This window comes from Melospiza georgiana, chromosome Z (genome assembly GCF_028018845.1).
Source record: "Melospiza georgiana isolate bMelGeo1 chromosome Z, bMelGeo1.pri, whole genome shotgun sequence".
In the NCBI taxonomy this organism is placed as follows: Eukaryota; Metazoa; Chordata; class Aves; order Passeriformes; family Passerellidae; genus Melospiza; species Melospiza georgiana.
In genome coordinates, this window is record NC_080465.1 from 32342970 (window position 1) to 32370959 (window position 27990).

General features: G+C 38.3%; 1 protein-coding gene across 1 annotated transcript in view; it reads left to right on the forward strand.

Annotated features, from left to right (window-relative positions):
• MLLT3 (MLLT3 super elongation complex subunit) overlaps positions 1-27990 on the forward strand; it is a 117771-nt gene that overhangs the window by 53649 nt on the left and 36132 nt on the right. Inside the window, exons 3-6 of the mRNA XM_058044310.1 lie at positions 1098-1180; positions 5926-6069; positions 17908-18027; positions 25784-26386. Of these exons, the coding sequence (XP_057900293.1) occupies positions 1098-1180; positions 5926-6069; positions 17908-18027; positions 25784-26386 (950 nt within the window). The remainder of the gene's footprint in view (positions 1-1097; positions 1181-5925; positions 6070-17907; positions 18028-25783; positions 26387-27990) is intronic.

A 27990-nucleotide genomic window follows, 5' to 3' on the forward strand; every position in this document is an offset into this window, starting at 1 on the left:
GAACATAAGAGTGTTTATGTTCCTGGGTGTGTCTGATGGGCCTTGTCATGTTTTCAGGGTGATAAAGGATTTTAAGTGCCTATCTGTGGTGCTTTGCTAAAAAGAATAATTTTGGTAATCAGGCTCTGTACAGTTAATTGTAATACATTCTTTTTGTAAACTACCAGGCAATTCTGAAAGGAGTATATGTCTGAGCAAGTTGTAATTCATCCGACAGTTTAAATTTTTTTTCCAGTCAGCTAGGTTCACAGAACTAGAGGAGATGCTTTTGATGAAGTCAACCTTTTGTGTTGTAAAACTGCATCATTCTACCAGCTTACAATGGAGAAACCTTCAGTGAGATGGCAGTGCCATAGACATGATTTTTCATACATAGCATGTCATACATGCAGCATTTGGAAGCATCTAAGTTGAACTCAGTTATATGCATGGTTTCTCAAGCTTAGCCTCCCTTTGTGCTAATATGTTACATAGACTTGAGTTCTGAGACTCAAGATGATGAGACTGCCATGCAGTCAAACAGGAGAAGGCAGAGATAGCTTCTGTTCCAAGTTTTGTAACGATCTACTTTTTGTCACTGACTGGAGTTGACAGCTAGTGCCACTTTCTTCAGAGATCTGCTATTCAGTACTATGGGGACTCAAAGTAGCTAAAATCCAAAAGAATTATAGCTAAAATAAAAAGAATTAAACTGAGAAATTGGAGAAAAAGATTGTATTATGGCTAATAATATGCACAGTATTGTTATAGAAGTCTGAATCCTGTAAGGAAAATCTGGATATTATTTAAACATAATACCATAGTTAACCTTCCTCATGTTCTTCAGTATATGATGAAGTGCTGTGTTATGTCCTCCCATTCCCAATAATAAAGTTTTCAAATTTAAGATAGATTTCCTATCCATAAAGTGGAGGTTTTATGCAGGTGAGAAAAATTTTCCTGCAAAATTCAGGTTGAGTTGTGCACAGATCCATCCTATTGCATGTGTACAGTTTTTTAACAGTGCTATGTAGAACTATTGTCACAGATTTACTCATGTAGTTTGCTTATGAATTTCAGATTTTTTATGTTAAATACTGTTTTTTTCTCTGTTTCAGTGTGCAAGGACCCACCCTACAAAGTTGAAGAATCTGGATATGCTGGTTTCATTTTACCGATTGAGGTTTACTTCAAAAACAAGGTATGGAATCTCGTGTTTTTCATAAGAAAAAAATCATGTTGAAGTGAGGGTTTTTTTTAAGTTTTGAACTTCAGTTTGTAACTTGCTTAAGAATTATATTTAAAGCTATCTTTATCAATGCTGTTCTTCAACCCAATATTACTGCAGCATGTAAAATTGCATAATTGTATTTCACAGAGTCATAGAATGGGTCAGGTTGGAAGGGACCGCACGGGATCATCTGGTTCAACATCCCTGCTCAAACAGGGTCTTCCCAGAGGAGATGGCACAGGATTATGTCCAGACAGTTCTTGAATATCCCTAATGAAGGAGACTCTACGACCTCTCTGGGCAATCTGTTCCAGTGCTTGATCACTGCACGTTAAAGAATCTCTTCCTCATGTTCAGGTGGAACTTCCTGTGCATCAGTTTGTACCTACTGACTCTTGTACTATTGCTTGGCATGACCAAACAGAGCCTGGAACCATCATCTGACACCCTTCTTTTGGATACTTGTTAACAGTGAGGTCCCTCACAGTCATCTCTTCTCAAGGCTGAGCAGACCCAATTCTCTCAGCCTTTCCATCTAAAAGAGGTTCCCTCATCATTTTTGTCACCCTGTGCTGGACCTTCTCCTTGTGTCTTTTGTCCTGAGGAGCCAGAACTGGACACAGCGCTCCAGTTGTGTCACCAGGGCTGAGTAGAGGGGCAGGATCACCCCCCTCACCCTGCTGGCACTGCTCTTCCCAATGCACCCCAGGACAGCATTGCCCTTCCTGGCCACCAGGACACACTGCTGGCTCACGGACAGCTTGCTGTCCACCAGGAACCCCATGCCCTTCTCCTCAGAGCTGCTTCCCAGCAGATCAGCTCCCAGCCTGTGCTGGTGCCCGGGGTTCTTCCTCCCCAGGTGCAGGACCCTGCATTTGCCTTTGCTGAATTCCAGGCCGTTCTTCTGTGCCCCTCTCTCCACCCTCTGAGGGGCAGCAGGGCCCTCTGGGGTATCGGCCACTGCTCCCAGCTCTGTGTCATCAGTGAACCCTCTGAGGGGGCACCTGCCCCTTCACCCAAGGCACTGATGGGGAAGTTAAATAATATTGCATCCAATATAGACTACTGGTGGACAGTATTTAGTAGATAACTCTTTGAAATTAAAATTGCCTTACTGAAAAAGAGAGGTATAATATAATTATTGAGAAGAATTACTAGCCCTGCTAAAGAGTGGACAGACTTAAACTAGTGCTTAAAGAGCCACTTAAACTTGAGGAAATGACACCAGTCTTGATTATGTTGATTATACAATGAAGGAATTGTTCTATTTTAGTATTACATTGTACCATTTAGTACTACAAATCCTTATAATTGGTTCAGGTTATGATCTTTCAAAACAGTCTTTTTTTTAGTCTTGCATCCTTTGTCTGTTAAAAACCATTATTTTAGACTACATGTGAGTACTCATTATATTCAACGTTACCGGGCTCAAGCCAAATCTAGTGCCATTCTGCAAAACTTATGCTATTGTGATACCTCACATCCTAAGTAATTTCTGCACTTATTGTGAGTCTCTCACATAGCAAATACAGAGGTTTTCTTTAAATGTACATTATAGGGTCTGCATTACTAATAACTAGCACAGATAAAAAGAACTGGATTTGTGTGAAATTAAAGAGCAAAATCTTGCAAAGTTTAATGCACACTACCTTAATATACAAAGTTATTGAGGTTCCCTTTATATGTTGTGTGCCTTGGAGCTGTTATGGTACTTAACATGATTCAAAGATACCTGTGAGTTTATTTTATATTATCAAGATGCAGTTTGAAATTACTATTTTAATCAAGTCAAAATTATATCTTTACTGTGTTGAATGCTTTGTAAAAGACTAAAAGAGAAAGCAAATATAAATGCATTGGAAAAGACTTTTTCTGAAACCCTGATCACCTAAAATTTCTTTTGGGGTTAGCTATGTGTGCCTTTAAGTGTGTATTCCAGTATTGTTTCATCTTTCACAGAAAGCCCTGTTAAGGTGTGAGGTGTGGATAATTCTGTTCAGGCACTTTGGAAGTTTTAGGTTTTGAATAGGTAATTCTGACATGTTCCCTGTATCAATCTGTAAGAGCAGGTCTTGTTTTATCATGTTTTTTGTTAGAAATGAAACAGAACTGGCTCAATGAGTTGATCAGACTTTTTTTTATGCTTTTTAGCCCTTTTTCTTAGGGAAACTTTTTTGATTCATTCAGAAAATCTAACGAAAATCAGCCCAGTCTCTTCATCCTATAGACAAAGTAGGTGATGTTCATCCCACAGACAAAGTAGAAGAGAGTGAGTCAATCATTGAGCATCTCTACAGAAAGCTTCCTGCCCAATATTTCTCTTTTTCTTTTCCACTAGACTTGTGGCTGCTTTTTCTGACTGTGGAGACAGTAAGTCTCTGGTGTTCCCCAGCAGAAGTTGTGGCTTAGACTGAGATCAAGAGGGCAGCAGTGATTACAACTTGCCTTACCCTCAAGCAACATGTGGAATTAGGAAGTTTGCAAACATCCCTCACCCCTTGTTGGTCTCATGTAATACAACAAGCAACAGTTGGACTGTGAGTCAGTTAGTCTGTCACACAGCTGCAGCAGCATGCACTTCCCTGGACTATGCAATGCAAAGGAAGAGTGGCACAAAAATTGAGCAGGCAAATTACTACTTTCTCAAGGCTCAGCTGTTCTTCCCCCATAAGCAGTTCAGAGGTACTCCAATACAGAAAAGGAAGACATAGATAGAAGGAGGAAGAAGAGACATACCGTCATCATTTATTAAAGGTAGACAGCTGCTGAATTTCTGATTCAGAAAATACCCTCATGGATAGAGAAAGGAGGGGTACAGGAAAGTACCTGGGCCACAGAGGATCCTGTTCCCAGGACTAAACAGAAATTGGTGGAAAATTTAATATATGTTTCGCCGTTATAGAAAAATATTCCAAGCTTTAAAGAGTTACAGAAATTACAACCAAGCCCTCCTCCCAAATTCAGCAACAGCAGGCTATGGTTGTTAGTCATTGAAACAAAATCCTTAAAAATGCTTTTAGGTCAAAGACTCCTACTCTGGAAATGCAGTTCATATGAGATAAGGCTCATAAACTGCAGCACATTCTATCTCCCCCATTTTGTAATAATGGCAGTGCTGTGGTACTGATGATCATTTGTGTAGTAAGTCTGCTTTTTATTCACTGGTTATGTTCACCTGACTTTCCAGAAAATTGTTTGAAGACTACCGTTCATGAATTATTACAACTTGGCTTTTATGGCAAAGCTGCTGGTACCAATGTGTTGCCTATAGCAACATTGCTGTTTTCTAAGCAGATCAGGGAATAAATTGCTTCAGTTTTTTTCTGCACAAAATCATGTAAATATTTCTAACAAGAAGTATCATCCATGTTTGCCTTTGAAAATGATGTCATTTATGATGTCATTTATTTCTATGAACTGTCAGAACTGTGAAAATAGTTCATCTAGGGGAACTGCTTTCTTTTATTTTCAGAAAGAACTTCAGGTCTCCTTTTATTGTTTCTGCTCTAAGTCTAGACATGGGACAGATTAGGATGTCTCTTGGCTAAATGTTTGAAACCTCTGAGTTGACTTTCAAAATAACTGAGATTTCTATGCTTTCTGTTCTTCCCATACTTGGAATCCTATCTCAAAATTCAGCATGGTTAATGTGAATTTCTAAAGCATCTGTCACTGAACAGAACATGTATTTTAATTTCAGGCAGTGTTGGATATGTGCTAAGGTTTTGCTGTATCTCTTCCCTCATGGTTCCCTTTTTACCTAAACTGTTTTTCAAGTTGAATTTTTTTTTATTTTTTCCCAAGGCTTGATTTGGTGACTTCCATTGCTCATCAGGACCTTTGGAAGAAGGGCTGCTTAATAGTATCTTAAAAAAGCACTTAGTGCATATACAGCTTCTAGCAGGGATTGTGTAAATGTGTAACACAAAATGGACTTAGTTTGTAATATGAGATAGAAGATACTGAAGTCTGTTTGATGCAGCCACTTTCCTTTTTCAGCTGAGGCTTTTCCAGGGCACCTCTAGAGCGCTGGTAATTTCTCCTGAGAAAAATTTGCCTTTTATGCGTTTTCTCTTTCTATATTGGTGCAGGGAACATTCAATTTCATTTTTTCACTGCAATGGCAGAGAATTTTAATTGCTTGAAAGTTCTGGTGAAACATGAAATCTATCTGACCCCACTTGTTCAAGACAATGAAGTTTCTTTAAGAAATGAGCAGACTGTGTAAGTAGGAGATCAAATGTAGTTGGCTGCAACAGATTCATAATTCCCCCTTTCTATAACTTGTGAAGAAATCAATTGTTTGGCTGCAGTGGAGAAATTTGTGTTCAAAACTTACTCCACTATGTTCAGTACTCTCTAGGGCTCAGAAATGTAATTGTGTTTTTGAGTGAGTTACCTTGTGTCAGCTGAACCATGATACTTGCCTATGTACCTATCTGTAGTGTGGGCCAAACGTGACTTAACAGCGTCAAGCAAGCCTTGTCAGGGTTTCATGAAATTCATGCATTTTACCTTGTGTTACCATGGGCTAATAGGAACTTCTCTGATTTACTGTAGCTCAGCTGACATTTGGTAAATTCTGTGTGTGTCTGAGAACACAGAGAATGATTTAAAATTATTTAATTTTAATTGACAGTCTTTATGTAGCCTTTGTTTTCAACTTAGTTAGTTTTGGTGCTAGATGTTTCTATCTGGTTATTTTCAACCCTCAGGAAGAGCCTAAGAAAGTTCGATTTGACTATGACTTATTCCTGCACCTTGAAGGCCACCCACCTGTAAATCACCTCCGCTGTGAAAAGCTCACATTCAACAACCCGACAGAGGAATTCAGAAGAAAGCTGCTAAAGGCAGGAGGGGTGAGTCTTGCACCCATGTCAAAAGCCATCACAATAAAGATGTTGCTGCTTGTTGCTGGTGCATGATTAGTATAATGAGAAAGATTGACCTAACAGTGAAATTAAGTGAAGTGTTTTTGTGAATAATTTCATACACAAGCTTGGTATATGTCTTTAAGTGGAATGGGTAAACAAATGAGCATGTGCGTTCCTTAAAAACATCATAGTGTGATGGAAGTGTGTGATAAGAAAATAGTGTGATAAGAAAATAAAACATCTTTCTTTGAAAGAGGTTCTATAGTTCTCTATTAAGCAAAATAAATTTAGTAGTTATAAGGCAGAACAAGTCAAAACTCTTAACTATAAACAAACATTCTTAAATCTATGTAATATGTTGCACAGTCTGAATCAGAAAAATGTACTGACTTCTTTATTGTGTTGCAAGAATTAAGTGATGTGAAAAAGCCAAAAGGAAATTTGCCTATTTGGAGGGATGAGAGAGCCCAAAAGGCCAAACCTTTAGGTTTACGCTTTGTCTGTGAAACTGTTCTGTGTTTCACACAATGACAGTGTAATTCATTCTGTCAGGGACAATGGGAGGCTCAGCCATGAGGTCTGCTCAGGACTTGACCCCTCCTTGCTGGGTGTGAAACTCTCCCTGGGCTCGGCTCTGCTGCTATGCCCTCTTCATGGGCCCGAGCCTCTCATGTGTCAGGCTGGGCTGCTGCCTCTTGCCTCCTTCCACACACCACTGTGAAGAGCCCGTGTCTCCTCTGTTCCCTCTGATCAGTGCCATGCTGATGGGAGGGAACAGAGGAGCTCCTTGGATGCCCCTGAAGCCATCACTCCTTCCACCTGAGCCAGCTCTAGGTCTGTAGCTGCTTCTCACTGCAGTCTCCAGCCCCACGGTCTCAGTTACCTCCTCTTACCCCCACCACTTTTGTTGGTGGTGTTTGTGTTAAGAGATCCAAACTGTGTGTAGATAGGATCTGACAAAAACCAAGCAGATGATATAGTTCTGAGCCTCCCCTGGCTCCCAGGGCTGTGACCACCTCACAGAAATTGGGACATTGATAGCCATTGTTGCCGCTCAGGCACCTTGTTGCTGCCTGGGCCCTGGCTCAGCTCATGGCCTGCCCAGGCTGTGTTACAGCCCGAGCCTCCTGGCTGCAGGGCTCTGCCTTGTTGGGGCACTTATTGTTATTGGGTGTTGGTCCTCATTTTATTTCATGAGGCTGCTGTTGGCCTATTCTTCCAGACTGCCTGGGTCCCTTCTGCAAGCCTTGCTTGCTGTGAAGTGTCAGACGCTTCACTTCCCAATTGACTGTTATTTGCAGACTGCATGAGTGTATTTTGCTTCCTTTACCAAGTCACTGATAGAGATGTTGAGAAAGCCTTCATACTGTGAAATTTTAAGTGTTAATGCCAGTGCCTGTCTTTGCTTTGAACGAGCCTTAACAAGAGTGGGTAACCTTTTTTGGTACCTTTAGACAATAGTAGGTTCTGGGCTGGAGGTAAGAGGGAGCTAGTGTAAGAATCTTCAGTCTGCTGAAGAGAATCTTTGAAAACAAAGCAAAACCAAGTAGCATGTATAGTCTGAAAGACCACATTGAGATTGTATTCTTGAAAACTTAATGAGCCATTGCTTTAATATTTGTTAACAACAGACTAGATAAGATTGATAAGTTTGAAGCACAAGTGTAATAAATTTAAGTAATGCCATCAGAGAATTTGTAGTTGAGGAGTAATGGTTAAAAAAGTTAAAATAGGAAGCTTCCCTTTTATTGCTAGTTTTCTGAGCCTTTTAATTTTAGGTTTCTTGAGTTAACAAAAGCAAGAATGTTGCCTAAGTGTGAGCAACAAAATGTGGCATGTTTTGATCAAATTCTTTCCCTGAATATAGGGAATGACCAGTATGGTCATTCTTAAAATACATAGCTTCATTGCTTTTTGTCTTCTGGATTCTTCAGACTGCATAGTTTTTTCTTTTTCTCCATTCCCCCAATTTCATTTTAATCTCATTAACTGATCAGTTTTCTGCATCCCTCTGTGGACTTTCTGACCTGGAAGTTTATCTGGTCAGCTTGGCAGAAATAATGTAATAGCATTCTGTCTGTCTGGTCCCTAAAAGTTTCTCTGAAGGGCTTACATCTCCTGGTGTTGAAAAGCCCATTATGCTTTATGAAATACTGTAAACAGTATTTTTGAATACTTTTGAAACTTTTTTAAATCCTGTAGAAATCCTGAAAAGCTGACTTTCCCTTCGAATTGTGTGAGTTCAGTCTGTTGTGTGTTCTACAGAGAGCGTTAACTCATTTGTAATTTCCATGCTTTAGGCTGAGAAAAGCATTTACAGGGTAGTCAAGTATGAGATAGGTTTTGCACTTACAGATAAGTCCATACAACTAATACTTCTAGCTTGTGGCTACATTCAAGAAAAAAATAACAGTAACAGGTTGCTGAATTTTGATAGGCAAGGACTCTGGCAAAATTAAGCTCATGTCCTTCAAAATGAATGAGATGCCATATTAATGTAAAACACTGAGTGGTAGCATTGAGTAAAATCCTTTAACGTGGTGGACTTCTGCTTACATGCTTTTAAATAATGGTCTAAATTGCACCTTGATTTCTATGCAGCTTGAAGCCCAGATCTGATTCCTTTTTGTCCGTTTTTACATGGGCTGACTGATGTGAACTACAAAACATGATTATTTCTTATTTGCATAAACATATGCATATTACAAATAGTGTGTCCTTCTGGAGGGAGAGGTGTAGGCTCACCTGGTACCTGCGTGCTGCCATATTCAGTGTAGTCTTACTTCTGTGTTTGTCTTTTGCTGCAGATTCCTTGAATTATCTCTTGGATGCTTCTAACTCCCCCTTTCTTTTACACATGTACCTTGTGGCCTCCCAAGTGTGAACTTGTGAACTAGTCCAGGTTATTTGCTACAGCCACTGTTCTTCTGTCTTTCAGGCTAAGAAAGTTTTGTTACCCTTCTCCATCCTTCCTGTCCAGTAAGGTCTGACTGGCTATCCTGTAGCTCGCTGAGAGAGTAAGAGTAACACTGGGATACCATAAGTGATTAAAAAGTCAGAACTCAACTGCAGTACAGCTTTTCCACTGTCGCACTTGAGTTAGTCGAGAAGGACATTTAGGGTAGCACCAATCGTGTAGATTAGTTCTGTGGAATATTTGCATCTTAGCATTTTATTTGATTTCAACAGAATTGAAGCATAAATGTGCAGTCAGTCTATATTATTGGGAGTTCACCAACTTGCTGACTTCTTTTCCAAGAGGTAGTTACATTTTCAGGCCTTAGAAGAAAGATTTGATTTGGCTTCAGAGATTCTCTAATCAGGAATGTAAATAAAAACCTTCGGTTCTGTCTTAGGCTATATCCAATTGGCAAAGTTTTCCACCTTCAAAGATACAGTTTTTACACTGAACTTCACACAGCCCCTTGAAAAGATTTAGTTATGCTCAAATCCATCTCCACTATTCACTTGTTTTCAGTTGGCTTATTCTTGTAATTAAAAAAAGAAATAAAATGTTTTCAAAATTACACTGGACAGATTCAATGGAACCATACATTGCTTAGGTTCTATACCTTTGTGTATATATATGTTGTGAATGACATTCCTTTTACAAAGGTTTTCTGTGCAAATGATGCCAGTGAGAATTTTCTGTACCATTTACTCAGTGCAGTGCCTCATCATCCATAGCTACCAGGTATACATGTGTACCTATTTGGATTAGCAACCTGTTGCTTGAAATCCCCAAGGATACCCTGGATACATGTGACTGCTTTTAGTTGATCTGTGTCTTACCAAGCAAGTCATCAACCTACTGGAAGTGAGAGAACTGTATGCATGCAGTCTCCTACACAGCTCATCCTCTAGGCACAGCATGAAATTATGCCTGAGCAGGTACAGTAGCATTAAAGTTCCGATCATGTAAACACCAGTAAGTGTTGACCATTGTGTGGTCATTCCTTTCTAGATTTTTCAGTCACCTTTTGTGATCAGTTTCAGCCTTAAAATAGGAAGACCCCGATGAAAAAGAGTTGGCACAGGGATTGCTGCATATGGATTTCAGAAGAAAACCGACCCTGGGAAATTATAGTGATTGAGAAAAACCTTCAAATTTGAAGTAGATTTTTGAATGCTGAACCCCATGGAAAATACAAATAGAGTCTGATTCCATTTATGTATTTTATATTGTCAGTAGCATTGGTTCTATTGCTTTTCTTAGCTTGCATGTTTTTCAATTGCAAGAAAAAATTGAAAATTACACCTAGTCTGTTCAGTGAGCTAGTAAAAATAAATTGATTTTGAAGATGCTGAATGATAGCTGCCTAACATTGTAGAATTAAATTTTCCCACTGGAAGAAAATATTTGCTCAGGCATCACTTGTTTGAACAGGATGTTACAAATAACTTAATTTCAATTCTTGCAGGAAAAAGTAGTGAAAATATTTTCAGTCTTCATTAAGATAGCAGTTTGATGCTGGCCTCTCTCTCACAGTTGCAAATGCATAAACAAAAATATTTGTATTGTTTTGCAAGTTTCATTGGAAGTTAAACATTTCTGCCTGTTTGGCAGGAGACTCAAAATCAGTTCCTTAATCCAGGAGTATCTAGACAAAGTTTTATAGCTGACTTTTCTTTCCTTAAAGGAAAAGAACTTTTCTCTGCCCCTTAGAGAGCAGTTATCACTGTGGGCAAACATAGTAAAATTCACTGCTTTATTACAAATGCAAAAGGCTGTTAATGGTTTGAGGTTTCATGCTTAGAGGATGCAAGAAGTAGGTCACTTTTAGAGTAGAAATTTTTCTATTTAGCAACAGATGAGTCCTTTCTATAAAATTGTGGCTTTCTATAAAATTTGTAGGAAATGTAAATGCATGGCTTCTGTAATAAGACATTTCTTTTCTTAAAGATAGTTAATCTTTTAATGAGTGAGAGACACAAAGACTTACTCTGAGAGGGATGCAATTTTTAGAGAAAATTATCAAGGTAAAAATGTAGGTTTTGCCAAAACCCACTGCATTCTGTTGTTTGAGGTTTTTTCATACCTTTGTGATTTTTCATACCTTTGTGGTTTTATGATTTAATGTTTGAGAAATGTCTTTTCAGTCAGTTGAGATGTCTGCATAGTGCCAGTTTTAAAAACTATATTCATAATCCTTGTAATGAAGATGAAATCGTGGGGATTTCCCTCTTTTCTCCATCCTCCCTATTTCCTGGAAAATTCCACTGTATCAGTTGGAATAGTTGGCTTCTACCCAGAACCAGCCTTAGGTTGCTCTAGGGAAGTGATTATCTTTAATCTTGTGCTTTTTATAATTAAATAATTGAATTTTCTTGAACTACATATAACTTTACTTTCAAGCAAAGTAAAATTTTAAAATTTTTAAAAATATTTGTTTAATTATAAATTATAGTTGTTCAGAATGACTGTATTGTTGAGCTAATGATTTATATTTTGGAACTTCACCCTTAATGGGACTTGTATTACTGCTAGGCTTTTTCTTAGCAGTGTGTTATCCTCTGGAATTTCAAAATATAGGTCCGCATACCCATGTTACATAGCTCATGCTGAGGTCCATACTGTTTTTTCATCAGCATGACTTTAGATATTAGTGTCACAGTGATCATGTAAAATCATTACTACTTGCCCCCCATATTTCAGATGTACTCTTTAACGTTGAAAGAAGTGATGTGTAGGAACCTGTTTGTCACTCTAAAATGATACAGAGTGTGGCAATCCAGAGCCAAAGAAGTCCAGTTGTCTGCTACTGATGCATGATGAGTATAATTCATGATGAATGCTGCAGAAATGTTGTAGTAATGGTTCATTTTTCCCAGAATTCTAACAGGTATCTTGTAGCTTTTACTGAAAATGCTGTTGGAATTTTTCTGCAGCACACTGTGGTAAAGCTCGCTGCCTGTGTTGAATATGCTGTACGAAGGTGTTCTTTGATGAGCAGCTCAGTAAATGAAACTGCAACAGGTAGCTTGGTGTGGATCTGATTATTGCAGCTTTATTGATGGCCTCCTCTCATTCAGGAAAATGAAAAACTAGAAGACAGACAACAGATTTTTGATAGTGGCTCATCTAATGTGGATTAATAAGGAAATTGTGTTGGTCTGGACCTGTGCTAGCTCACACAGTTCCTGACTGAGTTAATATATATGGGTGGTGGTAGATCTGTGACTCCTATGTGTCAGGGTTGGCACAATCATAGAATAGTTTCAGTTGGAAGGAACATTTACAGGTTGTCTAGTGGGCAGGGACATCTCCAACTAGATCATGCTGCTCAGAGGCCAATCCACCTGACCATCAATGTTCCCAGGTATAGGGTGTCCACTACATCTCAGTGCCATGTGTTCCAGTGGTCTACCACCCTCATTGTAAAAAATATCATTGTTATAGCTAGTCTAAATTTACCCTATTTAAGTTTCCAACTACTCTTCCTTGTCCTGTTGCAACAGACCTTGCTAAAAAGTTGTCCTCCAGCTCTCATGTAGCCCTCCTTTAGGTAATGAAAGGCTGCTATAAACTCTTCCCAGAGCTTCTCCAAGCTGAGCAGCACCAACTCTTTCAACCTGTCCTCATAGGAAGGGTGCTCTAACCATGTCGGTGTCCCTCCTCTGGACTCTCTCCATCAGTTCCATGTCCTTGCTGTGCTGGCACCCCAGAGCTGATGCAGCCCTGCAGGTGGGCTCTCAGCAGAGCAGAGCAGAGGGGCAGAATCCCCTCCCTGGCCCTGCTGCCCACGCTGCTCTGGATGCAGCCCAGGACACGTTTGGCTCTCTGGGCTGGGAGTGCCCATGGCTGGGTCATGTCCAGCCTCTCATCCCCCAGCACCCCCAAATCCTTCTTCCCAGGGCTGCTCTCCATCTCCATGTGTTCGTCCCACAGCCTAGACTGGTGCAAGAGGTTGCCCTGGCCCAGGTGCAGCACCTTGCAATTCTGTGCATTTGTAGTAATGGGCAGTACAAGATCAGCTTTCCATGGAACATTTTAAGATTGTTCCACATTGCTCATGTTATAAGGACATGAAAAGCAAGGTTTTGTTTTGAAAATGAGTTTTTCTTGTTGGGTACCAGGTACTCCAAGTTGTCAAGCATGTATTGGTAGATAAATGTTGTCTCCAAAATGTCATTTTTTTCTTTTTTGTAACGAAACTTCAGAATCAATTGTTAGTAGGTTTAGTACAAGCTATTCACTAGGTATTGCAATTTCATAATTTTCCCCAAATTGCTGGAAGAGGAATAGTGGAGGAGGGCTCCTGATTATATTACGGTAATCGATAGTGCACAGTTGTTTCCTGATCCATTCCTTTTTTCAGAAGTTCATGGAACGACTTTAATTAAATGCATGGCAGTTTATCTTTCCATAGCATTCAGTTGTCTTGAGTAGCAGATTGGAACATCCTTAGAAATACCCTGAGGGAAACTTTGTACGAGGGCAGGTATTGTTAGGAAAAAGGAGAATGGCTTCAAATTGAAAGAGAGTTAGATATTAGGAAGAATTTTTTTACTGTGGGGGTGGGGAGGCACTGGAACAAGTTGCCCAGATAAGTTGTGGATGCCCCGTTCCTTGGAGTCTGGATGGAAGTGTGAGCAACCTGATGTGTCCCTGCCCACATCATGGGGATTGGAACAAGATGATCTTTAATGTCCCTCCCAACCAAAACCATTCTATGCTTCTAAGATGCCAACAACTCAGATATTATGGATACTGGTCACTTCAGGTTTATTATTCCTACCCTGTAGTGTGAATATCAATGGATCTCCTCTATGCACTATGCATATCTCCTCTATGGTTTTGGGTAAAAGGTAGGTTTTCTTTTTGCCCTGGCAAAGTTGTTTTTTAAAGCAACTGGTAGACAAAGGTTTTAAATGCAAGCTCAATAGCTGAAGGATAGTGAAGTGAGTTTTTGGTGAACTAGAGGCAAGATATCAGTACCAGCAGAGCAGTTAGATTGCGGTGAGAGGGATTAGCAGCCCCCCTTGAGGAAGTTGTGGAATGCAGTGGAGTCATCCCTCAACCTTCTGTTCTCAAAGCTGAACAAGTCAAGTGATGTCAGCTGCCTTTCACTGCACTGGTTGCCCTCTTGTCCTTGTGCTGAGGTGCCACAGCTGCATGCAGGACTCAAGATGAGGCCACATCAGTGCAGAGTAGAGTGGGACAATCACCTCCCTTGACATGTTTCTCCATACAGCCTATTCTGCTGTTCCTGTGTTGTTTGTACCCTGGTATTAAACAGTTCTCCTTGGCCATCTTTCGGGTGCTTATCCAGTGCCAAGTATCCTAAAGCACACTTTTTAAAAACACTTAAAATATTTGTGAACAAGCTCAACAAATGCCCTACTTTTACACAGTGTATTTCTGTCACCATTTGCCCCAAGAAAGGCAAGCTTTGATATTAGCTAGATCTCTGCTCTATTAAATAAAGTCAAGCCACATCTTTGATGGAACAGCGGTACTGTAACTAGAACTTCATTTTTTGCATATTGGTGAATTCAGAGTGTGGATATATGGTGTTTAAACTGACTTAATGACTGCTGTAGTCTCACCTTGCTTCATTGACACCAGTCAATGTCTTGTTCCACCAGTCTGGCTGATCCCACTTAGCTGTTGACTTTAGAGGAGACCAAGAAGAATTAGTCATGTTCCTGGTTTTTGTCACTGAGGTGATTCATTGTCAGTCCAGCCAAGTACCAGCTGCTGGTGTCCTTTGCTGCCTGGCTGAAGCATGGGCTACAGTCTTCCTTCTCTTGAGCTGTATCTCTAGTCAGGTGTAAGACAGCAGGGTAATTGCAATGCAGGAGGGAGGAAAAAAGTTGAGATAGTGCATATAAGCTGTGCTGGAGAGTTATTGCTATACTATCAGTGAGCTTGCATTCTTGCTGCAGTAGTGTCTTGCTGTGGTATGCTCATTCCCACCTTTTCCAGTTTTGGTGGAAAAGGTGGGAATGAGCACATATATATTCCCACAGTCAAGCAGTGTGGTAGAAGCAGTGTGAAAATGGGGACTTACTCCGAAAGCTGGCAGAAGTACATGTGCCAGCCTGTGATTCTGTGTTTGACTAATGCCTGGACAAAGGGCAGCTACCCACTGCAGAAATTGCTGTAATTCTTTCAGCTGAGGTCTTCCAGTAAACTTAAACTGGACGTATAGTTGTCACTTCCCTAAATTTAGCCAAAATGGAAATGCATATTAATTCAAAAAGGTGTTGGTAATATAGGGGCTTTCTACATAGATGATATTGACAAAGAAAACTAACATATTGGATGTCATTTAGCACTAATATAAATGTCTTTCTTTGAGAGATTGAAGTAATTTTTTAAAAATTTTTAGTGTTATAATGCACTTAAGGAGGAGCATATACTTCTGTCAGAAATCTGTTTGGAAGAGAAATGTGCATTTTTTTATCATAGGGGCCAAAGAGTTAATTTTACATGAGACTTTTTGGTCTCTTCTCATCTTTTTGTCAGCTTTAAAGATGGTATAGTCTGTAGTCTGTCTTAACTGATTGCATTGTTAATCACATTAAAATTTTGAATTTACAGTTCCTATTTTTTATAGGGCTTCAATACACTGCAGGATTCAATACATTGAAATTTTTAGTCCAGATTTTACTTTCTAAAACCACTACAGGAATTATTTTCTCCTGTATGTAACTAGATTTGCCAAATCAAACCTCACGTGGCATTTATACTGTTCATCCCACCCCTCTAAATCTTTCTGTAGACTGTCATCCTGTTTTTAAATAGTCTGTAATATGGAGACTGTTAATGGTCCAAACGCTTGCCAGAAACTGAGGTATCTTAGAAGTCCATGCACTTTGAAAAAAAAGTCAGCTTTCTAAGAATGCCTGCGTACAATCATGAATATATGAATATTTCTAAACTGAAATGTTTCTGAATTTTAAAAAGAAAATTTATGCAGTGGTTAAACCTCAGTGAGTTTGTTTCAGTGGATCAGACTTCTATGCTTCAGGGAGAAAATGGCAGCTTCAAACATGAGGAGAAAGAATTCCTGGCAAGAGTTTTTGTTTCTTTGATTTTAATTTCAGGGCAAACCCTTATTCTCCTGACTAAATTTTTCTTCTGCATGGATATGCATCTTTTTATCATATGAATGTATGAACAAAACTATTTTGGGCAATAAAATATCTACTTAAACTCTGTAATTAATAAGTAACTTTGCTTTTTTGGAATGACTTTTATTTTATGCAAATGATATATTATATTAAATTTGTGGCTTTAAAAAATACTGCAGAGTTTGACTTAAAAAACAGTACTATTTAACACTCATTTGACATCCTCTGTGAGAGAAAGTAATGCTAAATATATGCATTTTTTCTACATGTTGCCCAGGTTTATGGTACGCACTTGGCTATAGATTTTCCTACTGCCTAATTGCTCTTTGTTAGCTTGTGCCTTCTCTTATATTCAGTTGAGTTTAATGCAACCGAAGACCTTGGCAAATAGAGATAAAAAGGTACTTTTCCTAAAGGATCACTTATTGTGATTCACAATAGCTAATTACAATCAAAAGTGCCGTGTTTTCAAGAAGAATGTCGTTGCTTTTGGACAGATGAGTTTTCAGAGCTTTGGCTTTTGGCAGACTCTGGTTCAGAACAGCTTAATTGCCTTCTTCCTCTGCCTTTGGCATCTAGCTACAGTGTTGAAAACAGGCTGATAAAAAAAAATTACCTTGACATGTGTCTTAATATTCCCCAAGCTACCATGTCTCTTTGGAGCAAAGTGGTCTGCAACAAGATTCATTTTGAGTGGTGTTTAAATATTTTTTTTTTTAATTGAAAGCCTGTCTTCAGGAACCTGTAGGCAATAAAAGATCATCCTGACTTGGGGAGGTAACATTGGAATATACATATCTGTGTCCTCGATTTCCCAGTATTTCTAATGTAATGTGTATGAGGCATGTGATGGGTCAGCTCATTACTGTCCCTTGAGTCAGAGGATGTTTTGGTCATCTGAAGAGGCAAGGATAACCACATAGGAAATCCACAAAACCAGTGTCACTTTGTGCCTGGGAACCTTCGGGAAGAGAGACATGTTTCCTTGCAGGTATAGAGCTCTGCATCTTTCCAGCTTTGCAGGGCTTGTCAGACAGGTAAGCTGTCTCTAGCATTTGGAGCCTTGAAACAATAGATGAATGGCTATGGCAGGAATCATAAAATCCAGACACAGCAGCACTGTAGCAGAAGACAGAATCTTAACTGGGTTTCCCAGAGATGGACGGAATAATCTTTACATGTCAGGCGACTGCTCAGTAATAGCTGATTTACTTGTGCTTTCTGGAAATGATCTGTCTGTACTTAAGTCTTCAAAATCAAGAAAGGGAGCTAGACCCTTTTAGCAGCAAACTGTCTGCTTGCTTACCAGCCACACATTTTTCTATGCTCTAGATAACACAGAAGCCTGAAGTTAGAAGCTGAAATTAAAGACATACTGCTTTTAGTTTAAAACGTCAGTCTGTTTTTACAGTGTATCTTTGTGGTGCGTTAACCTTGGCGAAGATGCTTGGTCACTCACTCTGCCTCTGCCTCTCAGGGAAGGGAGAGAGGATAGGCTGGAAGGCTCATGGGTCAGTATGCAGGCAGGGAGATTGCTTATCAGTTAATATAATGGAAAAAACAGACTCTTTTTGGGGAAAATGAATTATTATCAGTGTGACTTCATTAAACTACCCCCTCTTGAGAAGAAACATGGATATTGTTTGTTGGACTTTTATTCTCCTATCAGTGTGATTTGCTAGGCAGGTGAAACTCTGCTCTTGTTGGTAATGTTTTACTGACATGCTTTCCCTCTTACAACAGATGATGGTAATGTCAGATGGCACATCGTTTTCTTCAGGGCAGAGCCTTCATCTCCCCAGCCTTCCCAGTAACTCTCTGTCTTTTTCTGAAGTGAAGAAGAAATCATCTCATGGGCCAAAGGTGAGACTTATTTCCCTAGAAGATAGTTGAGCCAAAAGTGCTTTTCCCACTAATTAAATTAATTTAAAAAAATTCTACCTGTTTTTTGCAATGCTTTAATTGCTACGCTAATGATAGCAGGTCTTGACATTTCTTTACTCAGGATGGCTGTGAGAACAGGTGCTGGTGACAGTTCTCTTGTTTTATTACTTGTACAGTTGTTTTCCTCCTGTTCCAGAAGGAGTTGCAATGGTATCTTGTAGTGTTAGAAGATTACAGTGATGGAAGTGTGATCTATGGAAATGTAAAGAATGTGAGATAATATTATAATAATAATTTCATTTATTAAACATTTTTCAGGATACTTGTGTAGACTTGAAGCTTTGTTCTTTAGATTTTTAGTTTTGTTTAAATTTAAGAGGTTAATTCTTTCCTAGATGTTTCAAAGAAAGCAATGTGTCATTGGTCTCTAGGACATCAAATTTTGAATCCCCAACTTCAAATGTAAAAAGGTATAGTCCAAGGAACCTCTTGAGTAATACAAATGAACCCTTCTGAAATAGCAGATAATTTCTTGACAAACTGAACTAATGATATGGGAAGATAAAGGAACATGTTGTTGTTTATTCACGTAAGAAATGCAATGCAAGCCTTTTCTCCATTCTGTTAAATTGTTTAGCTTTTCATTCTCTTTTGTAGAATCTTGTAGATTTGAAGTATGTCACTTGATCTTGCAGTGCTTCTACTTAAAGGGGCACTACGCATTTTTATTAATAACTTTCATGTTCTCTCTCTGTGCCGAATCTTGCCAGAATTGTCAGGTAATGAATTAAGGGTATGCCTAAGAAAAGCTGGTAGGGATACTTAATTAAGCAAGAGCAGGCAAAAAATGTTCTTTGACATGTCCCTTTCTGGTGTGTATTGTACATCAGTGCCTCACCATCTCTAATGCAGTTGGTCTTGCAACATTTAAAAAATATATGGAAGGGTGGTTATTTTCCTAATGAGATGCTGAGGTATAATTTGAGGATTAAACTGAAGGTGCTGATTTTGGGATGCTGAAATGAGTGCATAATGCCTCAAAGGAAAGAAGCTGAGTACACCTGGTGCTGAAGCAAGGTGCTGCTGGTTACACTAGGATGTATCTCCATCTGACTGGATCCCAAACATGAGTTACTCTGACACTTGACCGTCTCTAATAGGGTTCGTGAGATGTTGGTTGGTAGGTCTCTAGAGTTCATTTTCCAATCACTTCTAAAGAGTGTGTATATATATATAATGTTGATTTTATATATATATAATGTTGATGCACTCATGCCTTGCTTTCCATGCCAAAGTAGGTGTGCTGAGGCTTGGGTTAATAAGCAACCCAAACACCTCTAGAAGGACTTCAGGGCAGTACTGACATGATACTGAGTCCTGTACTAATTGTCTGCCTAGTAACTGCCTAGTAACTGTGTAGTAAGTCTTGAATCTCAGTTTTTTGTGAGCAAGTGCAAACCTGGGAAGTAATTTTCTGAACTGTATTTAGTGAACTTCCATCTGATATGGAAAATCGGCAAGTGTGGAATGTGATAGAGTGAAGGAGGGTGAAGTGTGTATTTGCTGCAGTCATCCATGTTGCTTGAAATCTTTCATTTTTTGCTGAAGCAACTCAAACATCTGCAGAGAGTTTGGCCCATACCATGCAGCTATGTGAGTCTAACCTGAGGAGGTTAGACATGCATCACATTTCAGGATTCCATCCCTAGAATTTTTAATAGTGGCAAGAGGTATTTTGTCAATACACTGGTTTTTGTCAGTCCACATGGATATTTGATTTTTCATCTCCCCCCAGCAGTCATTGCTTTACCCTGTCCAACACACACTTATGAGCAGTTGTCCTTTTATCTCATAAATATCTGCCTTGCTGAGAATTATAAGCTATTATTGAGAAATGGAAACACAAGATAACCTTGGTTTTAGTGTAACATTAAAGTCTGGGCTTTTTGTTACAAGTTCTTGGAGCTGAAAAGCCTTGAATTTTGGTCTTTAGTGTTTTTGTTCTGGTTGGAATGTGGGAAAGTTCCAGCCAATGTATGAATAGATTTTTGGTTTTGTCATTTGGAGTAACTCCAGTGATGGAACAACTTCAATGTCCAGATTTCATTTAAATATGCCTCTACAATAAGAGCTGCAGGAAAGTCTTGATAGTTCTTGGGCACAAGTTGCTTGTCCCAGATGCCAAAGTGTTCTCCAGATGTCTGTAGTGGGTGACTTTGGGATTTTTCTGCTACAGCAATAGGCCTTTGATGTGCTCTGTCTAGTTTTGGTTTGTTTTGTCTGTGAATACCACAGTTAACTTTGAGGTCAGTTTTAAATTTTGAGTGTGGAAAAAACAGAACCTTATGCTTATCTGTTTGCCACTGCAAAGTACCATATAAACTGTGTGGTTAGATAAGAATTCAAGTAACAATAATAAAACCAGTGCAACAAAATGTTATTCTTGGTTTAATATTCACTTATGAAAAATACAATACAGTATTTTTTGTAAGTAAGAAACAACTGTCATTTTGCCTTCTGTCTCATTCTCTTCTAAAATATGTATTAAATAGAGATGTTTGTATCTCTGAAGAGATTTTTTTTTTTCATTTAATTTAATGGAAATAGTACTAGTGAGCACCCGTATTTTAGTTCCAAAACAAAGCCTTAATCTTGGAAGTACAGATGTCAGGCAGAAATGTATGAAAACTTCATACATTTCTTCATAATGTAAGAATACCTTCAGGCTGGCTACAGATATTTGTATACAGATATTAAATCAGTGCCATTGCTATGCCTGTTTATATTATATTAATATTACATGCACAGAATAGAGAAGCAGTTTGGTTAGGTTTTTCAGGGGAATGATTATATCTTTTGCAAAGACCTATAGTATCAACTGGAGAGAAATGAGATTTATTTTATAAGCAAAGAAAACAAAAGCTTTTATTCCTGTGTGTCATCAGAAAAAACATAAATTGTTTTATGCTCCCCCAGTTAGCCTTCACTGTTAAACCAGTGAGCTTTATAATTCTCCATCTGCTTCTGATACTTCTGATGTTATTGATCATAACAGTTCGGTGGGCTGGGTTTTTGTGGGAAGCAGGTAAAATCATCTTCTACCCTAGAGTAATTTTGGAGGCTCTCAAACTGTTGTGCTTTTCTTTCTTGTTTTTTTTTTTTTTTTTTTTTTTGTCCCCTGCCCCCAAATCAGCTAGTATTTCTATTCAGTAATAAACAAGTTTGTATTCAACAGAAATCTGAATTTGCTTGATGAAGGAATTACTTTTAGATATCTTTCTCCTCTTTTCCTCTTTAGAGCAACAGGCATATTTGAGTCTAATTGTAGTCCTCTGGCTTATTATGAACACATTAGTTCAATAGGCATAATATTTTTAATTAGAAATGAAAATAATGCACATTTTTATGATCACTAGTACTAAATTTGTAGTCTAAACTCAGAGTACAGTAGACAAGCCTATGCCAATGTGCTCAGTTTATTGACTTCATAAAATATCATGAACTGCCCCTGCTCCACTGCTTCCCCCACCCCTCCCCAGTGTTCTATTTCTTAGTTAGGTTATTAACATCTGTCAGCAGTTGAGATTTGCAATGGTTTCCAGAAGTAACTGCTTATTCAATCTCACATTGAAACAAATTGGGAATTCCATTTTGTGGTGTGAAGTCAACACCCAGGTCTGTAACATACACAGCTCAGCATAATTTTTTGCCCCGTAGCTACAGAAGTAGCTACATATTTAATTTGCAAATATGTTATCTGTTGAGCAGCTATTACAGTGTGTTTGTCTCTCTCAAATTTTCAGGACAATGTACTCTGTGATTTTAACTTAATTTCGTGCGCTTGTTAGGAAACACAAAACCACAACAAACAGTTGGTTGCCGTTGCCCAGATTAGTCTATAAAGTGAATTTACCTCCCAAATCACAAAGCTTCTTAGTTTATTACCTGTAACTCTTAATCCATGCACTTGGGATCCATAAAAAAATAAAGTTACCTAGCTGAGTGTGAGGGCGCTGGTCATTCCTCCTTTGTCACAGTATGGCATACCCTTTTTCGCAGTGGGAAGCATGAAAGCCTGAGCAATCCACCTGGTAGGGAGTCAACTTCAAAAGTTCACCTTCTTTTGATGAGGTGATGTCTTCTGCATTCCAGATTGGACGTATGGTTTATGTAGTTCCTGTAAGTTAGAAGATGGTGATGAAACCGGCAGAGATGATGGCTGCAGGAGATAGCAATTTCCAGGCTCATGATCATGGCAGCATAATGGCTCGTTAGCTTTTCTGGTCACTTGTCCTGCCTACAATATGTTCTCTATGCTCCCAGAATGCATCTTGGGCCTTAACATGAGCTGTGTTGGCCAAAATACGCACAGGAGTTGAGTACCACAGTCAGAATAGTGCAGGTTTTATTTGAGGATAAAATTTTAGATTTTTATTGTGCTTTCTAAAATACATATTTTGAAGGATACATTAGCCCCTTTCATAGAGCAGTGCTATATATCTTGATTTACTGGAAGTAGATGGTATTACTGGCCTGAGGATGACATCTGGTATTTTGACATGCCAGTGTACCTGTATTATTATTTTGCACGCTGTTATGCAACATGTCAAAGGCTAACATTGACTTAAGTTGCTTCAATATTTGATGAATACACAAATGTAAGCTATGGTGTGCAGATATATTATCTGCCAAAGCCCCACAATCGCAGTTTTTCTCATGAAAAGAGTGTTGAGAAAAGAGTGTATTATTTTACTAAATTTATTCTTACTTCTTGCAACACTTACTAAGGTGGAAAGAAACACTTAAACACACTGTCAGATTCTAATAAATAAGAAAATGGTTTGAAAGTACATTCTAATTTTTGTTAAGATTTATGCTGATACACAGTACATGTTCGTACATTATATGAATATTCAGCAACTTTTCATCCCCATCAGCATCCCATGCTCATCATCAGGTTTGACAGAACTTACTGGTGGATATAATTTGACTTTTTTCTGTCTTACAGATTTAATGTTCCTGTAGTTAACTCCTCCATTTCATTGTTGGCTTCTTTTTGGGTCATTGCAGAAATTAGGGAAATAAGAAAAGATAGTGTGTTTACTTTGAAAATGAATGTAGATATAAAAGCAAGGGATTGGCTGCCTTTAAGAAAAGGTAATTCTAAGAGAGCATGTGAGAGGGGTCTAGTCTCATAAGTATGTCAGCTGTAAATAAGTCTCATAAGTATGTCCCCTAAATATACTATGATTTCTATGAAAATACCAACTTCTATGTTGTAGGAAGATGAAAAAAGTCTTAAAATCTTAAGAATTTTAAAATTGAAAAGAAGACAGATCACAACTTTCTTTTAGTTTTAAAACTACTGTGCCCTAGAACCATTTCCACAGGTCTCATCTGTTGGAAAACCTCTGAAATGAGACTCTCCTTCTGAAATGTAAAATATATGTGCTATATATAAAGGGCTATAAGGAGACCAGTAAGGAAGATAATTTCTCTATCTACTTTAGTAATGACACATATTTTATTCCTCCCCAGGGCAACACCTCTCTGGAATGATAGAACATGATATGACACTAGAAGCATTAATAATTAGTTCATAAGTCAACTTTTGGTGCTGGTCTTGCATCAAAGGAAATAGTAAAAATGTTTTGGTTTTTTTTTTTAATCTTAAAGAAGAATGCCAGGATAAGTCTTATAACTCAAGTAAAACATGTGAAAGGGTGCTAAGCATACTTTATTATTTTTGTTTTTTAACTACTGGCCTGGGAATCCAGGAAGTGCCTTATTTTTAGATATTCAGATGTAATTATAGTAGTGTTCATTGTTGGTGCTTCCAGCCAATGTTAATGTTGATATACGCGTTATATAAATATAAAGTTAGTTTATCAAATATGACACAAAAATATATTTGTAGTACAGATGCAAGAAGCATCTTATAAAATCATGCAACTGGATAATTTTTGCCGCACTGTGACTGTTTCACTAAATAAGATAATGAGAAGGGAAGAATATTTCTAAGAAATTATTTTTAGCTAATTGTTTCTACCTATTGTTAGAGAAGGAGAAGGATGACACTGCAGTTTCTGCACATGTTTTGTGTAGACCTTTCAGGTCCTAGAGTATTGAACTCTGACTTAACACATCCTAATTGGACATGTTATAAGTAATTATCTATGAACAGGAAGCACATCAGTGGATGTAGTCTCAGTCTTCCTTTCTCTTTTAATTGACACAACTTCCATTAACGTGTAAATTCTGCTTTGTTTTCTTGGATAGTTTTTTTCCCAGAGCAGTTGTACTGTGTGCATTTTTTAAAATGACTGAGTCCCTGTGGGTGATGGGGCTGGCTATTTCATGCTTTGGTCCTTTACTTTCACTGCACTTATGTAGTGCTGTCTGCAGAAGTGTTGTCCACTTCTGTCTATGTTGTGGGTAAAAAGGTGTTTAAGTAAAGGTGGAAGATAAGCTAAATATATTTTCCTGTCTACAGATCTGTAAATCTGTGGCAGTTTTAGGCAGCCAGATGCACCACATTTACATACATATCTCTTATAGGTAAAGGAAATCAATGGGTGTATGTAATACATATTAAAGTGTTGCAACATAAAGATAGAAATGCTTATAACCAGCCTGGAGGAAAAAGTGAGCAGTGTAAAATACTTGACCATGGGTTCCTGTGAATTGAAACATCACTTTGCAGCTTTGAAGTATAAAAATGGACCCCATCTTGTATATATATGACATGTGTTTAGCCTTTAAAACAGTGCAATTAGTCTACTGAGTGGTTTTGAGATACTGAGAGCTCATCACTGGCAGTTTCCATGAAAGTGGGCAGTGCTAGAACTGTTCTTGTCTTTTAAATATTCCCAGGTGTTAGTTCTCAGAAGAAAGGATCCTGTATAGGCCATTCTGGATGGTTCCTTTATTTCCAGTTCAAGCTGCATGTGACCTCTTGCCTTGCCACTTCAACTTTTCAGATTCAACTGAGTGAGGAATACTCAGCAGATACTGATCTGCTGTTTCTGGTTTAGCCTCTCCTGTAGGATGTCTAAGTCTCTACCTTCTGAGAAACACTTCTCACTTAAAACAGTTCATTTAAAAAAAAAAGTAATTAAAGACTCAGCAGAGATGCCAGTATATTCAAAGAAGGAAAGTTTTTCAGCTTTAGGAGGTTTTCCATAAAAAGGCAATGACTGTTGTCTGTCCAATCAATTCTTCCATAGCCAGGCTGGACCCAGGATTGCTATTGTTTATGAGGAAAAAGATCTGGCAAAACTCAGAAGATCACAGCAGAGAAGTTAAACTTTGCCTGAAATGTCATCATGCTTTCCTCTGATCCTGTAATTCTGTCGACATCTCGACATCATATGGTCCATGTCTTAATTTTTCTTTGTGATTTTAATTCTCTCATAGGTAATGGTTATGATAAAGATTTCCTAAACTGCTTTTATGTTAACCTTACAATGTATAATGCCTAGGGTAAAAACTAGCTTTTGTTGTAACTTTTTGATGAGCAGTGATAACTCTTTATGTTCCACCAGTTTGTAACAGATTTTTTGGCCAAATGTTGGACTATCTATTCTTATATAGTTAATTCTACTCCTGGTTACTTGCCTGCAGTTCCAAGTTCTTAATATCAATCCTTTGTCCATATTTTGTCTGCCTTTTGAGGATTTAAGAGTTCTTTCTTTTTTTTTTTTTTAAAGTAAAATTTTACATCTCCTCTTTGCAGGACCCAGCAAGGATTCTGAACATAAATAGCAGCAGCAGTAGTAACAGTTTTTCAAAGACCCAGAAGTTAACAAAGGAGCACAAAGAAAAAAATTCTAAAGACTCAAAAGAACAAAAAAGTGCCTTCAAAGAACCTTCCAGGGAACATAACAAATCTTCCAAAGAATCCTCTAAGAAACCCAAAGAAAACAAACCACTAAGAGATGAAAAAATGGTTCCTAAGATGGCCTTCAAGGAACCCAAACCCATGTCCAAGGAACCAAAATCTGAAAACACTCCTATCCTTACCATAACATGTGGGCAGCAGCAAGAAAAGAAGACTCTCACAAAAAGGCCCTCAATGCTGGACACTGATGAATCTTCTGCAAGAAAAAGAAAAAAACCCAGCTCGGATTCATTATTTAAAAGTTTTCCTAGTGCCCCACCACTGATTCTTACTTGTTCAGACAAAAAACAGACAAAAGAGAAATCTCAGCTCAAGGTGGCGAGGGTCAAAGTTGAAACTGATGCACTGGAAAGGAAGACGCCTACTCTGCCACCCTTCGATGACATTGTAGATCCCAGTGATTCTGACATGGAGGAAAACGTGTCCTCCAAATCTGACGTAAGTGCTTGCTTGGTTTTGCTTAGTACTTTACTCAGTGCTGTCTTGAGTATTTGTAGTCTGTGGGACTGTGCGCCGAATTTGTGTTCTCCCTTTCCTTTTGCTGCCTACTGGCAGATTGTCCAAACTGGATTATGATGATGGCCATGTTCAAGCTTATGCTTGTTCTACTTGAATTGTATTGCCCATTCAAGTCTTTTCAGTTGCTAATTTTCAACATTATGACAGTGAGCGTATGGGAGATATTGATAAACAATATTGCAATGTTCTTTAGAAATTCAAGTTTCTTTTGAAAGAACAGGAAATTGATTTAAATGCTTGTATTTCACACTCTAAAGCTTTGTTTTCAGGTATTAGAGAATTCAGCAAATCCAGGAAAGGCTTGCAGTTATATCAGAGAGTTACTTATTTTTTTGCTAAAAAGGCAGTTATGTCAATGACACCAATTTTGTGGAGGAGAAGTTCCTAGAATCTCACTCTGATGAGTGGAATCTATTGCCAAGTAGTAGGCTTACCAAGAAGAAAGATGTTTTAATGGAAATTTGCTCTCCTGAAAATATTTATCTACTGTGCCTTCTCATCTGTTTCAAGTATTATTTGCTCTTTAATTTTATTATTAAAATTAGGATTTTCATCATTCTCCTAGCAAACTTTGGTTTTCAGAAGCATCTTATATAGAGACATGAAGAGAAGGAAAGGTATGGTAGAAGAAACGTTTGCTGCCATTATTTGCTCTTATGGCTAGAGGTGTAGTGTGCATGGTAGAGGAATTCTTCCCAGCTTTTCCTGTTCAATTCTCTTGTTATTCTGTTTTCTGATTTGTGTCTCTGTATTGCCTTCAGATTCATAACCCTGCTTGCCCTCTCTGGAACAGACAATAAATGCCTTGCTGTGAGGAGGTGTCAGCATTAGGTTTTTACTTTGTAGATACTTCCTGTGAGGGAGAAGGTAATTTACTTCTGAAGTGACCTTTTAATGACTGGTCCCTTAGGGCATGCAAAGGCTGTTAAATTTAGAAAGTATACAATAGAACAGACCCTGCTTTACAGCATGACAGAGGGGATACTCTGTGGTTAGAGTGGCATTCTCATTATGGCTTGAAATAATAAATAATTAACCAGTTTATATTCAAACTTGAAAACATACATACTTGTCACCCTTGGTGTGAAATATTTTTTCTTGTTTTCAAAAAGCTGAATATTCTATTTTAATTTCTCACTAGCCTTAAGACATACTGTATACCCTCAGTAGAGCAGGCTAATTCAAATAGGTTTTTGAATGCCATAGAGGAGCACATACGCTTTTACAGGCTGCAGCAGTTCTCCTTTTTTTTTTTAAGAGAAAAGAATTCAGACAAGCAAATTAAACGTAATTTAACTATAAACAGTCCTGCAGAGGTGTGTGATGTGTGGCAACTTGAAAATAACTGATGTGAAAGATATATGGATGGTGGTTAAAACTAATCCTTTTTAGTTGATGATAGGTGTTTCTCTCTTTGTCTTGAAATCTCTTGCCCACTACCAATTGTATAATGAGAACCCCTCTGTATTATTAATGGGCTTCCCCAAGTCCATCGTCCATCTGCAGTTGACCTGGAGGACCCT